Source organism: Protopterus annectens, chromosome 4.part1, assembly GCF_019279795.1.
Source record: "Protopterus annectens isolate FY-2018-M chromosome 4.part1, PAN1.0, whole genome shotgun sequence".
NCBI classification, from domain to species: Eukaryota; Metazoa; Chordata; order Ceratodontiformes; family Protopteridae; genus Protopterus; species Protopterus annectens.
The window spans coordinates 116,399,686-116,415,227 of NC_056734.1; the positions used below are offsets into that span (position 1 = coordinate 116,399,686).

The 15,542-nt window shown below is 41.8% G+C and overlaps 1 protein-coding gene across 2 annotated transcripts in view; it reads left to right on the forward strand.

The window, feature by feature from the left end:
- The window catches only part of DZIP1L (DAZ interacting zinc finger protein 1 like), a 1,070,134-nt gene that overhangs the window by 837,407 nt on the left and 217,185 nt on the right, over nucleotides 1-15,542 (forward strand). For both annotated transcript variants that reach the window (XM_044070018.1, XM_044070019.1), the window contains one exon: nucleotides 13,196-13,344. In XM_044070018.1, the coding sequence (XP_043925953.1) occupies nucleotides 13,196-13,344 (149 nt within the window). The remainder of the gene's footprint in view (nucleotides 1-13,195; nucleotides 13,345-15,542) is intronic.

Genomic DNA, 15,542 nt, shown 5'->3' on the forward strand with positions numbered 1-15,542 from the left:
AGTCTGACTGGGTGGGTGTACATTTTCAACGGAGGCTGTAGGAGAAAAGCTCCATTGACAATTAACGTATCACATTAGCTTATTACAGAGCAACAATGAATGTTTTCACATGAAATAATGTACAATAATGGATAGCACATCATTTTTACACATATTAAGTAAAATGTACTTGCACATCAGTTTACATATCAGATGTTACTAAGACTACATAAATGAGACAAATGGTCTTAATAAATTATATGATTCCGATCAATATGATTCTACTTGATAATTAAATCATTGCTTATTATAATGCACTTTGTATGCATATCTTATAGTATAGGGTTGAAAGAGGAGGGAATTACAGGAGAGGGAAATTAGGAGATAGAAAAATATGTGTTTATTAGTGAAGTGTGGTGTATGGATAGGGAGAAAGCAAAAGGGAGAAAGAAAAGTTGGGAGACTGTATAGTGATAATAGTAGTATAAGATATAGTTAAGAGGCAGTAAATTATCAGTTTTATAAAATATAATAGCAAGATGGAGGGAAATGCTGTTAAAGATACAAATTAAGGAGCTATGATTAGCCTGATGTAAAACATGTACTTATAAATCTTGCGTTTCCCTAAGCAAACAATGCTTGGAACTCTGTAGAATAATTGCTTGAACATGCAGACTACCTGTTTCCATGGAAACATAAGAACAGAATGTACAGCTGCCTTCAGCTACAGACTTCTTAACCCACTGAACATTTGCTAAAGGAGTAAAAAGCTAATATTCTACACTCAAAAAATTTTGCACTTCTTATAGCATATATAATTTTGTCTTATTTTTCAAGCCTACTTGCTTACAGAAAACATTTGTTTTTAGAGTAAGCCAAGAGCATTAATCCAGACATTCGCCTATGCAAAAATAAGATATAATATCTCAGTTCTACATATAATATTATCAGTGCATTTTACACCCCGCCCTAACAGCCCGAGATTACAGCATATTAACTTAAAATTGCTTTAGTCCAGTCTTTTTTCTCATTTTACATTGTGATGCCTACATTTCTTAAAACTAGAAAAAAATATATTTTTACTTTAATATTTTTATATCACATACAAGAATCACTGAAAAGACTCGCCCTCACCCCCCCCCATATTTAAGATACCCCTGACTATGTACTACACAAGCCTGCTGTACTATATAACATGCAGTTTATATCATAAATGCTTAACACGCATACTATTACTTACGATTACTTTTTCCCTTCTAGTGACATAAAGTTGGGTATATGCTTTACAGTCCACAAACAAGTTTAACAAAATCAACAATAGTCTAATATTTTTCAGCCACTTTTTCTTGGAAAGCCATTTTTCACAAATGTGATTGATGCTTTATACTCTCACGTTTAGTTGCTAATTTCAGAATTGCTGGTCTTCCTCCTGTTCATCTCCATCTCATAATACCAGACTCTGGTTCAAGTCCAAGGTACTCCCAATTCTTCTTGTCAACTCCTGTGCCTTTTTCTGTCTCTCAAACATTTTCCTTTGGGACATTGGAAAAGGTTTCATTGGCAAAGTCTCTCTATGAGCTTTATTGTCAGAAGAATGAGAAGCAAAGTAACCTTCTGTTTGATGTCTCAATTTTTGTTGGATAAACTTTTGTATTTCCTCCTTAACCTTCTGCATCCAAAAATGTCTGTTAACCTCCAGGGTAAATATGCAAATTACAGCTGGATACAGCAGCTTAAATCTTGCTTTTCTTCTTCTTGGTGTATAGTGAATAATCACTTTCCACAAGCACTCTACTTTCTCAAATTTGTAATACTTTGCCCTTCTGCCAGTGTTTTGTCAGGATCAGCAATTTGTGCTGGTATGATTGGCATCTTTACTAATACATTTCTTGGCTGCTTTCTCATGGCCAGGTTCAGTGCATGCAGTTGATGTGCCTTTCAATTAACAAATTCTGCTGTGGAATACCAGTCCAGTTCTTATTTGTGCTTTTGTAAAATTAATGCAGTCTGTTCCTTCCACTTTCTCTGGTGCAGCAGAAAATCTGTGTTTTCCTTGCATGCTCTGTCTTCTAACTCTGCTGTTTTTTTGAAACAGCTCTTCTTGAGAAGTCTTATACTCGTCCCGTTTTTTCTTCATTTCAACTTTCAGTTTTACAGTTCATCTCTATAGCTAGTTAAAGCTTGTTCTACCTTTTCTATCCTTTTGTAATTTTAGTTGATGTACTCCTTCACTCTCTTCTGTTTATTTTAATCATATCAGAATGCATTTGATTTATTTTTTCTCTTATGTTACTGGAAGGTATCTCTTATACCAAAGCTGGAGCTTGACCTCCTTTTTGCTGAACAGCTGCAGGATTCATCCCACTCAGTGTTTTTTTTCTTCATCAGGTTCTCTCAAATTCTTCTTTGCTGGCATCCGGGCAGTAGCCTTACTAGCTACTAATGAATTTTACTAAAGCTGACAGAATTAGTAGTTCTTATTTCTCAGTTTCTTTTTTCACACTGGAGAGGTGACATTAAGGTGTTGATCAGTGTGTAGCCATCTTGGAAGCTTTCTCGTCAAGATTCATCATGTCAGAGTTAATAAATGTTACTGCTTCAGAGAAGCAGGTCAATGTTCTTACTTATTTGAGTTAACAACTAATCTCACTTATCCCATTCTTATCAATTTACAGTTGAACCTAATCCAGTGTTTGTTCATAATATAGCTATGTATCTATATATGTTTGTATAGTGTGTGTATGAGAGAAAGAGGGAACATACATAAAATGGTTCTTATTAGTGCTTAATACTGCATGGCTTACTTATATGAGGTTGTCACTACCTGACAGCACAGCTGGCATCATTGTACTTCTTTGTTAATTCTGTACTGTTTAAGTTCCATCATCTCATTTTGCTTGATTGTTACATGATATGTAAGCCAGTGCTCATATTATGGGTATTGTACTGAAGTAAACTCTTTTAATGATGCTTTTCCTTCTTGTGCTAAAGAGCAGTGTTTTGCAGCTTGCTTAATGGGTAATTTCCTGTTAAACAGGTCAGTTCTGTAAAATAGGTAATCTGAATTCTTTTCCACCGCTTTGCTGTGAAAACTGTACTACTAGACAAAATACATCTTTGTAAAAATCTGAGATCCCTTTTGCTGGTGAATTGCTGTGTAAAACATGTATTGCTGTATCTTGAAAACTGTTTTACTTTGTAAACTGATGTACAGAGGATTGTTTTTATGTAGTCTTAACTCGCGCATTGTGTTATTTTATTGATAAATGTCTGTCTGTTGTCTTGGATCTATGTCAAACCATCAAATGGACAGATTGTTGAAAACCAAATGGTCGAACCCATATGATTGATAATTCATCATCATCATCCCCTTTTTCCCATTTACATGGGGTCGGGGTATCGTATTAACTGTCGCCAACTCTCTCGATTCAGTGCCACTCTCCTGCTTTCTTCAACACTCATGCCTGACTGTCGCAGATCTTCTTTCACACAATCCATCCACCTCTTTGCTGGACATCCTCGCTTCCTCTTACCTTCTTCCTGTCTGTCCCAAATCTCCCTCACCAGATTGTCTTCTGCTTTTCTACACATGTGCCCATACCATCGTAATCTGTTTTCTTTGCTCTTTTCTGCAATTGGAGCTACTTTGGCTTCTGCTCTTATGTCCTAATTTCTTTGCCTGTCCCGCAGTGTGCATCCTACCACCTTTCTCAGGCACTTCATTTCCATCACCTCTAGCCTCTTCAACTGTTCTGCCTTTACTACCCAGTTTTCTGTACCATACAGTAGTACTGGTCGCACCACTGTCTTGTACACCTTACTTTTCAGCTTCTTTGGCATTCTTCTGTCATATACTACACCTGATACTCTATGCCAGTTGGCTGCAGCCCCTCTGATTCTAGCTTTGACCTCTTCATTCAGACTACCCTTCTCGTCAACCACCCCTGCCAGATACTTGAAGCTGTTTACCTGTTCCACTATCTTCCCATCTATCTCTATTCTCAGCTTCTTCTGATTTCCCCAATCTGCTGCCATTACCACTGTCTTATCTGTGCTTAATTTCATCCCATGTGACTTCAGATTTGCATTCCATTCTCCTATCCTTTGCTGTAGTTCTAGATCAGAGTCTGCCTGTACTGCCACTTCGTCTGCATACAGCAGCTTTGTTGCTCTGACCCCTGCAACCTGTTTGCTGATGTAGTCCATTATCAGTATGAACAGCAGTGGGCTCAGAGCTGAACCCTGGTGTACACCCACTCCCACTGGGAACCCCTCAGTGAGGCCAAACACTGTTCGTACTTGAGTCACTGGGTCCTTATACATAGCCCGTACTAATTCTATCAAGGTTTCTGGGACTTCAAACCACCGCAGTACTGCCCAGATCAGCTTTCTTGGGACCTTGTCATATGCTTTCTCCAAGTCTAGGAAAGCCCAATTTGACTCTCTCCTCTTCTCTAGTTTCTTCTCAAGTATCTGTCTCAATGCAAACATCGGGTCAATTGTGCTGCATCCTGATCTGAATCCGAACTGTTCATCTCCCATCTTACATTCTACTGTTCTGCGTATCCGTTTATCAATCACCCTCTCCAGAACTTTCATGCACTGTGGTAGGAGTTTGATGCCTCTGTACTGTCCACAGTTGTGGATGTCCCCTTTGTTCTTGTACACTGGCACGAGTATGCTTATTCTCCAGTCATCTGGAATATGCCTTTCTCTCCACACTGCAATTAGTACCCTCAGGAAACATTTCTCCCCTAGCCCACCCAGCATCTTTATCATATCTGCTGTGACCTCATCTGAGCCTGCTGCTTTCCCTGACTTCATTTTCCTTAGTGCTGCTCTTACTTCTTCTAAGCTGGGCTCCTCTTCTGCTCTCATTGTAGACTGTTTCTGGGTCAGTACCGCTTCTGTGGAGATGTTCTTCATCTCACATTGCTGCAGTCCTTACACTTGGGTAGTCCGCTGTCCTCGGTCGGCCCGAATATCAAAGTATAAGGCTGACGTCGGTCAAGGCGCATTAGACTGACATCAGGACGTCAGGGTACAAATGCACATGACCGACATCATATCCTCAGTCTTTTTTGCCGCATGGTCCGATGCAGAAGCAGCGTTGCAAGTGCCGTTCGGCGTTCTGAAATTTTTCGAATTCGGAGTTTCAGACCGAGTCAAAGTTGGCTAAGTACCCCGTTGGGGAATATTTTAGTTTTTTCTTGCCTCAGTGGTTTACCGGATGTCAGAAAAAGTGAATAACTGTATTTCTTGTGGGAAACAGATACCGCATAGAGATTATCATACTTTGTGTATTCCTTGTTTAGGGCCTGAGCACGACGTTGTTGGGTGTCGCTTTTGTGCTAGATTCAATAAGCGTACTATTAAGAGAAGGTTAGATTGTGCCAGGTTAGTCTTCGGGAAGCGGTGCAATTATAATATGCCGTCAGATGCTCCGACGTCCGCTTCTTCGAAGAAGCACAAGGATAAAGCAGCTAAGCCCAGGCAAGAAGAGTCGTCCGTTCCGGACGCCGGTTCTTTAGAGGTGTCGGTGGAGCCGGCGGTTCCGCCGGAGGTTTCTCTGGAGTCCCAGGGGGAGACTTTGTTATTGCAGGATGTGGCCTCTCTGGAGGCAGGTCAGGCTGAAGGGGCTTCTCAGGTTACTGTACTCCCCTCCCTTCCTAGGGTGGTTAGGCCCTCTCCTTCTGTTTCCAAGGCTTCTCCCAGAGGCAGGCCAGGTTTAGCTTCAGTTGGTGTCACTCCTAGTTCTTCAGGATCTGTGCCCAAGAAGCATATGCTTAAAATGGCAGAAGATTTGATTACTTTGATTAGAGGTTCTTTGCCCCCTCCTGATAAGAGACCTAGGGTAGAACCTGAGTTGGGGAGTTTTGAGCAGGCTTGGATGTTTCAGAGTCTTGGCTGAAGACTTGCAGGAGTATTCTCCTTATTCTGATTCTGATGTGGATGATTCTACTCCTTCTGCTTCTCCTCCTGAGGATTTTTCTTTTTCAGAGGCTCTTCATTCCATGAGGGAGCATTTTAAGTGAGAAGGTCAGGACTTCTCTGATTCCAGGAAAAGGCTTAGGGAATTTTTGTTTGTACCCCAGCATAGGCCTTTGGCTATACCTCCTGTTCTGGATGTTGTGGAAGATGTGTTTGCAGAGGCTTCTCTTAATCCTGATTCTTTGCCTCCTGCTCCTGTTAAACCGGATAGGTATTACAGGGTGCCTGAAGCTCATAAGTATCTTTTAAGAGTCCTAGGGCGGACCCAGAAACTGTTAGTCAGGGGCCTAAGGGTGTTAAGGCTTCTGTTGTTAAAAATCCGGTTCCTCCAGATAAAGAGGCCAGGGCTTTGGATAGATGGGGAAAGAAAGTCTATACTTCTTCCACCCTAGCTATGAGGGCTTTGAATTGCCAGTTTCACATGTTGAAATACCAAAACTATCTACTTTCTCAATTGAAGTCTAAGGTAGATGCTCTGGCGGAAGGTATTGAGTGTAAAGAGTTACAAGATTTAGTACATGTTTCTGAACAGGTGGGTAAGCATTCTTTACAATGTGGTTTTGATGCTGTACAGGCCTCGTCTAGGGTGGCTGCCACTGGGTCAGTTCTTCGCAGGCACGCCTGGTTGAGGGATCAGAATTTATCTGACCATGTTAAGACAAGGATTTTAGATGCTCCTTTACAATCTGATGTGTTGTTTGGTTCACCTGTTGAGGCAGTCTTAAAGAAAATGGAAGACAAGGCTAAGTCTATGCAGACTGTTAAAGATTTTTTGCAGGTTCAGCCTCCAAAGTTTAGTAGAAATTGGCCTACCAAGGGGTGGACGTATCCTTCTTATGATTCCCAGTCTAGGGGTAGATCTAGGCGTGGTAGGGGCAGAGCTCAGGGCTCTTTCAGGCCTAGAACAGGGAGTTCACCTGCACAGTCTTCGGGTGAGGGCAGGGGTCAGTCCTTTCGTAAACAGACCCAATGACCTACCTTTTCAGCTGCCAGAGCCTTCTCGTCTGGCAGCACCTTTGGGAGGAAGGTTGGCACTTTTCAAGGAAAATTGGAGTTTAATTACCCAAGACAGATGGGTATTGGATATCATACACCAAGGTTACAGGTTTTATTTCCATACCTTGCCTCCTTTCAAAGGCATGCCGGACGTTCCTCCTCAGCAAAGAATAGAGGCTCACAAACAAATTTCTCTGCTACTTCAAATAGGGGCCATACAGCCGGTACCTATGCCAGAAGTGGGCCTAGGTTTTTATTCTCGCCTGTTCCTAGTACCAAAGAAGGGGAACACGTGGAGACCAATTTTGGATTTATCTATCCTCAACACTTATCTGGACATTCCCAAGTTCAAAATGTTGACGTTACAACAGCTTTTACCTCTGCTGGGCAAAGATCATTGGATGGTAACTTTGGATCTCAAGGAGGCTTACCTTCATGTTCCTATCAGACTGAGTTGCAGGAAGTATCTGCGTTTTCGGGCTGGGACTTCTCATTATCAGTTCTCTGCATTGCCCTTTGGCTTATCTACTGCGCCCAGAGTGTTCACAAAAGTTCTGGCTCCAGTGATAGCTTTCTTCAGGCTAAAAGGAATACAGATCTATCCTTATTTGGACGATTGCCTGATTCTGGCTCAAGGAAGGGACGAGCTTCTTCATCATTTGGAATATGTGATAGCAGTGCTAAGATGCCTGGGGTATTCTGTGAACGAAATAAAGTCCAGTCTAGTACCCTCTCAGGACATGTGCTTTCTGGGTGTAAGACTGAATACAGCATTCCAGATGGCCTTTTTGACCCCGGACAAACAAAAGAATCTTTCCCTTTACTTTCATCAATTGTCTCATCAGTCCAGGCTGACTGCAAGGACAGTCCTTCAAGCCTTGAGGTTCATGGCATCTTGTATTCTGGTGCTTCCCAATGCCAAACTGCATATGAGGAAGCTACAATGGTATCTCAAAAATGTATGGACACAGCACTGCCAAGATCTGGACACTGTCATTCAGATAATACCTTGCATTCAAAAGGAGTTTTTGTGGTGGGCTCAGGAATGTCACCTAAACAAGGGACTCTCTGTGACCCGGCCAGAGGCGAGTCAGATTCTAACGACAGATGCCTCAGACAAAGCTTGGGGAGCTCATCTAAATGGAAAGTGGATACAAGACAAGTGGCCTGCCAGACTACAACATCTACATATCAACTTGAAGGAGATGTTAGCAGTCCAGTTTGCATTAATAGCTTTCAAGGATTTACTTCTTCCAGGGCAGGTGTTGATTCTAACAGACAACACAACTATCATGTGGTACATCAACAAGCAAGGGGGAACGCATTCTTATCCTCTATGCAGGCAAGCAATGATTTTGTGGGAGACTGCTCTCAGTTTACAGCTAAATCTTCAGGCAAGGTTTCTGCCGGGAGCACAGAACTCCTTAGCAGATGTGTTGAGCAGACGAATTATGGATCCCCACGAGTGGAAATTGGATCCTCATGTATTTCAGAAATTGACAGTGTCATGGGGAACTCCAGACATAGATCTGTTCGCTTCTCCACTAAACCACCAGCTGCCAAAGTTTTGCACGAACAGGTTTCATCCCACAGCTTGGAAAGTGGATGCTCTTTCTTTCAATTGGAGCAATCTTCATGTGTATGCCTTTCCACCTCTGCCTCTCCTCCCAAAGGTACTTCTAAAGGTAAGACAGGACAAGCCAAAGATGATTTTAATAGCTCCAGATTGGCCTCGACAGCACTGGTACCCATTACTGAGAAGTCTGGTACGGGAGCCTCCATGGCCTTTGCCTTCGATTCCACACCTGTTGTCTCAGGAGAACAGTCATTTACTCAATGTCAAGCTTCACTCTCTTCACCTAACAGCCTGGCATATTCTGTTTTGAACCATAGAGGGTCTCAACTTCCACAGCAAGTTTTGAATGTTATTTTGGAAGCTAGAAGGCCTAGTACAAGGAAAGTGTACGCAGATAAATGGAAGAGATTTTTATTTTGGAGTGCAGCAAAGGATTTTGATGTTTCTGAGCCTAATTTAAGTGTGGCTCTTCAATATCTTACTGAGTTACTGGACAAAGGTTTGTCCTTCTCTTCTATTAAGGTTCATGCTGCAGCAATTTTGGCTCACTATGACTGTGACCCACCATTGTTTTCTCATCCTTTGTTCAAGCAATTTCTTAGAGGGGCAAAGAATATAAGACCCCCACGTAGAGCTCCTACTCCTGCTTGGGATCTCAATTTTGTGTTGGAGAAACTTACTCTACAACCTTTTGAGCCTGCAGCTACTACCGAGTTGAAATATTTATCATGGAAGACTGCTTTTTTGTTGGCCATTACCTCTGCAAGAAGGGTTTCTGAATTGCAGGCCCTTATGGCGGTTGAGCCTTTCTTAATTTTCCATAAGGATAGGGTATCTTTACGTACTAATCCTTCCTTTATGCCTAAAGTGGTTTCTAGTGTGGCTTTAAACCAAACTATTCATTTGCCTACTTTTTATGCAAATCCCCAAAGTAAAGGGGAAAAGATTTTGCACACTTTAGATGTACACAGGCAGTTGCGATATTATTTGAGCAGAACTAAAGGGTTCAGGCAGTCTCAGCAGTTATTTGTTTCTTTTGCTTTGAGTTCTCAGGGCAAGCCTGTGTCAAAACAAACTATTTCTAAGTGGATTGGGTTTTGCATTGCTTTCTGTTGTTCCCATCATGGAAAGGAGATTCCAGCTGGGATTAGGCCTCATTCCACTAGGGCTACTGCCACTTCGACAGCTTTTTTAAGGGGGGTGGCAACTAAAGATATTTTGGAGGCAGCTACTTGGAGTTCAGTGCATACTTTCTCTAAGCATTATCACCTTCCACTTTACTCTAAATCTAGGGCTGGTTTTGCCACTGCTATTTTACAGGGCATTTTGGCAGCTCCTGCTTCTTTATAGTTTTGCCATCCGCCCTTTCCTCTGCTTTGGGATTCTACCCAAGTGTAAGGACTGCAGCAATGTGAGATGAAGAACATAGTACAGTTTTGTACCTACCATAAATGTAGATGTTCGAAGATCCACATTGCTGCAGTCCAATTTACCCTCCCTCCTTCCCCTCTGTAGTTAGAGGCGGTTGTGTGGGTTGGATTGTAAATATTGTGTATTTTGTATATATTGTACATATTATTAGTGCAAGGGTGGTTGGTTGGTTGTTTGCTGTCTTTTGGTTTTGACCTTTCTTTTTAGGGTCTTCTGACATCTGGGGCAAGAAAAGACTGAGGATATGACGTCGGTCATGCGCATTTGTACCCTGACGTCCTGATGTCAGTCTAATGCGCCTTGACCGACGTCAGCCTTATACTTTGATATTCGGGCCGACCGAGGACAGCGGACTACCCAAGTGTAAGGACTGCAGCAATGTGGATCTTCGAACATCTACATTTATGGTAGGTACAAAACTGTACTTTTTCTTCATTCAGAAGCTGCTGGAAATACTCCTTCCATCTGCCTTTGATGTCCTGTGGGCTGGTAAGCAGGTTGTTGCAGGAATCCCTTATGAAGGGTGTCTGACTATCTTCTTTATCTTTCTGTCTTTGCCTTGCAACCTGGTATAGTTTCTTTGTGCCCCTTACTGAGTCACTTTCCAGAAGCTGATAGAGTGCCTCTGATGCCCTATTCTTTGCTATTGCAACTTCTTTCTTAGTTTCTTTGTTAGCCAACCAGTAGTCCTTCCTAGCTTTGTCAGTCTTTTCAATCTCCCACTTCTTCCTGCACTCCTTCTTTCTTTTGATTACTTCCTGCACTTCTGCATTCCACCACCAGCTTTCCTTATGTACCTTATTTCCATACCTGGCTCGGCCACATATCTTTTCTGTAGTCCTAACACATGCTGTTTTTAGGCGCTGCCACTCTTCTTCAACTCCACCTATTTCCTCCTCTTCTTGGGGTGCTAGAGCCCTGAGTAATTCATTGAACTGCTGTACTTTCTCTCCAGTCAACTTCGAGGTCTTCAGCCTGGTCTCTGTTGACCTTAGAGCTTTCTCTGACCACTGCTTGCAGCTGATTGTGGCAACTACTGGTTTATGCTGTGAACCGACTGTTTCACTGGGGATGACTTTGCAATCATGGATTCTACCCCAGTGCCTTTGCTTACTAGGAGGAAGTCTACCTGAGTTGCATGTTGGCTACTCTTGTATGTGATCTTGTGACTGTCTCTCTTTCTGAACCATGTGTTGGCTACTATCAAGCCATTTGCCAGACAGAAGTCTAGAATGGCTTCTCCTGCTTTATTCCTATTGCTCCACCCATGTGGACCCAGACAGTTCTCATATCCTGTTCTGTCTGTCCCAATATGTTCATTTAAGTCACCCATTATCAACACCAATTCATGTTGTCCTGCTTTATCTAGTAGGTCCTGCAACTGCTGTCTGAATGCACTCTTTTCCTCACTATCACAACCCTGCTGTGGGGCATAGGCTGAGATTATGAATACTGTCCTATCATTACACTGGAGTCTGATTGCCATGAGTCTGTCATTAATTCTGATGATATCTCTCACTGGCTTCTGAAGCCTCTGTCTCACCACAATTCCTACACCATTTCTAGCCTGTCCACCACCTGAGTAGTAGAGTCTGGATCCCAATCCAAGTGGCTTTGTTGCACTGCCCTTCCATCTCGTCTCTTGGATACATAGGATGTCCAGCCTCCTCCGTATGATCATGTCATCCACTTCTAAGCTGCGTCCTGTCAGTGAACCTACATTAAGTGTAGCAATTCTTAGTTCATGTTTGGCAGGTTGGTTGGTTTTATGTCCAGCTTTCACTCAACAGAGCTATCCCAGGTAACCCAGGCTGGGCAACTAGACACCGGCCAGCCAGTAGCCTATTGACCCAGGGCTGCTGGGCTTTTATGGCGGGCACACACTGGCCAATAGGGGCACATATACCCCTCCCACCGTTAGCATGGGTCCCTGGCATGGGTCAGAGAGTAGGCCGGGTCCTCAGCCCACTTATCACCGGTAACTACCCATGCCCATTTTTTGGCGACAGTCAATGTGACCGAATCACCTAGAGCCATATTTTACACCATCGAGTGGCTAGCCCTGCCACGGCGTGCAGTTTGTGATCCGTGTTCTCCTATCTTGAGGATACTGCGCACCACAATAGATGCCCAAAGCGGTTGGTCTTTTTACAACTCTTCCCCCCATTGGGCACCATGTAGAGTCTGTGCTGCTGCCCACAGCTCCATTCATTGGTGAGTTTGAGATGGAAACACTCAGCATGTTTTTCGAACATGGGAGAAACCCCACGGAGACACAGAGAGAACATGCAAACTCCAAACAGGCATTAGTCGGAGGGCAGGATCGAACCTTGTACCTTGTGCATTGGAGGCGAAGACCTTAAGCACTAAGCCATCTGGTCTCTCTTGATAATTCAGTACGTCGAAAAATAAAATGCAAACAACACCTGCTTACAACACAAAAAATGCTTTTGCAGGGAGATGACCCCCCCTGCACCCCCCACACCTCCTGCTAATTATATATACCAAGTCCAAGATTGCACTAAAACGGGGGAAAAGGGCAAATTTCCTGATCCCTTCTGTAACGTGATCTCAGTCAGAATAGTTTGACAGACTGAATTGTCGATTATATGGGTTCGACCATATGGGTTTCGACAATCTGTCTGCTTGATCGTTTGACAGGAACCCATTGCCTTTGCCCAGATCGTGACTGAAGAGGATCCTCAGGCCATTTCAGGTGCCACAAGTTCATCAGTTGTAAGTCCTTTTCCTTTTTCTCTATTACAGTTAGAGATTAGCATGCCTTTGCTTTTTCTTTTCTTTTTTTTTTCCTTTACTTGACTTGTGTGTCAGTGAGAGCAAATGCACATAACAGCTGTGAAGAACTGGTGAGCGGTGAGATCCAGCAAATTGTAGGTGCCTGTTAATAAGAGGATTTTGAGGAAGTTTCAAGTACCAAACTGTCCTAATGCCTGCAGCACAGTCCTGCTTATTACTAAGAAGTGGGCTCACTTGTTAGAGATGTATCCCCATGTTAAGATGTTGACTTTCATTTATGTATTATGAGTAGAGGCAGTGATGATGTGACAAAATGTAATTCCACTGTGAAATGATTGGCATCTAATTTTGTATGCTTTTACTCATTGCATTTCTCACTGAGGTGATCCCTGTAGGTTTGCAGCTGGTTAAATGAAACACAGCAATGACAAGATTACTTTTTTTCATTTTTCATCTTTTGTGTAGAAAGTGAAGATTCTGTAGAAGATGACTCGCTGGATAGAAAACAAAAACTATTGGAAACGTTGAGAAAGAATCCAAAATTTATCAAACAGTTTAGAACTGTTTTGGAGGAAACACTAGAGGAAAAACTAGAAAGTATGGGACTTAAGAAGGTAAGAAGAGCAAAAAGCATATGCATTAATTAAAAAGAAGTCATATTATTTGTTCCTATACTTCTTATGTTGCTTCTTTAGCTGCTTCCTGTATTTTACTGGAGAAACGGTTAGCTGCTACCTGAATTTGATTGGAGAAACTGTTCAACACGTGGAGTGAGGATTTTTTTGATGTGCATAGCTTGTCCTAGATGAATTGGACTGCTACACTGTACTAGATTCTAGCAAGTGTTTATGTACACTGAGCACATGCTACCACTCACATTTATACTACTATATCCAAACCTGCCAAACATTGGATACCTCACTTCTCTGGTCTTCACCAGGAGTTGCTAGTCTGGTGGTGTAGAGTCCCTCTCCTAAGATGGCAGTCCAGCTTGATTAGTTGTTGCCATCTCCCCAACAGGCACTTCTAGCCACCAGGCTAGTTAGTTGTACCCAGGTCACCACTGGAGTAATCAGTGATGCCTCCATTATGTGCTTTTGTTTTACATGCACATACTAGTTTCTTTATAGTTCTAGGTTTTAACTGCTATAGTTAAAAAATATCATTTGGTAGTCTCTTATGTAAAATAGACATTTGAATTTTGCCAAAGGATGCATTATAAAAGAACGTCTCCTGCTAGAACGCCAACACCATAACCAATAAAGAAAAAAATACTGAAAAAAGGTTGTGACTTGTTGATATTTCTGTGGTATGCAGACATCTTTGTAGCTGTGATACTTTGGGATGCACTTAGTTTATTTGAGCTATGGGTTTAATAAAAAGTTTATGTAGCTTTTCATTTAAGGAAAAAAACTCAAATAAATAAGAAATGAGAAGGTTACAAATACGTTGCGGCACTTCACCCACTAGATGCTACAGTGTAGTTACAAATGTGCCCAACGCACTTTAAGCAAACTTACCATTATTAACATTTAACCAGTCAAGTATATTTTTGCTAATTATTCTGAAACATGAGAAAAAGCTTTTTAAAATAGACTTTAAAGAAATGAGCATGTAAACAGGTGCTCTAAATGAAGGGAAGAAAAAAGATCTTGATCACACGAAAAATGCAAAAAAAAAAAGTTCAAGCACTTAAAAAGCCCAAAGTAGTAAAACATTTTTTCTCACCCTTTCTGCCCCATTAACTCCATGTCATTATTAGCCTTTGAATTGCCTGCCTTCTGTCTCCAGTTTACTTTTAACTTTTGCCTACTTGTTCACCAGTAGGGTATTCTGACTTGATGGATAACTGATCCTAATAGTTGTAAGTTCAGGAGATAGGGACTTGGAGGCATTGCATTTAGTTATTAACAGTGAGTCGAAATGCCAACAGTCATATCCATTGTAGGCAGCCTGTCAGGCTACCAGCTTTCTTGAAGGCGTAGTGTACACCAATAGTGGCCAGCATGTTAACCATGGTCCTAGCTGATAGCATTCTGACATGCGTACTGCTCCCCCCTCCAGTAATTTTACAAAATGCTGTGTTTGGATAGCTCTCTGGCCTTCACCCGGATTCACTTAAATGACTCTTAGTCCCATCCAAGGGAGAGCATAGTACTCAGCTACTCCTGCTTTTCCTACCCATCTGACTCTGCAGGTAGTCCAGCCCTTGTTAATGCACCAAGGTCTGGGATGGCATGGAGAGGCAATTTCTCTCTGTTGTAGCAGACTGAATGTAGGTAGATTATTAGGGTTTGGAATAGTTTTTTTATGGGGACCCATTAAGAGTGATCACAAATAATTGTTGCAGAAATTAATTAATTCAGCATGATTTTATAGTTGGCTGTTAGTGCATTTTGGATTTTCCAGATGCGTTCATTAGAAGTTTCCAAGATGCATTCATTAGAAGTACCCAAGATACAAAATTATTAGTTATACTTCTCTCTCAGAAAAGAAAGGATGGTGCAGTAACTCTAAAACTTAAAAATAACAAGCCAGGAGACACTGAGTTGTGGGATTCATCTTAAAATTCGTAATAAAATTGAAAGGACAATTAGTAATAATTTTAACTAACCTGTTTAACAAATCAGTGTAGGTAGGAAGATTTTTTTTTTAATTAACCAGGTAAGTGAGCTGGTCTAAACACTCCTTTTTCTCAGACATGACGTACTCCAGAGGCACCTATAGAGTAAAAATCAATTGCAAATGAATAAAAGAATAACAAAACATGATTATTTTAAAAATGAAAAATAAAAAAATCAAACCGTAGAAA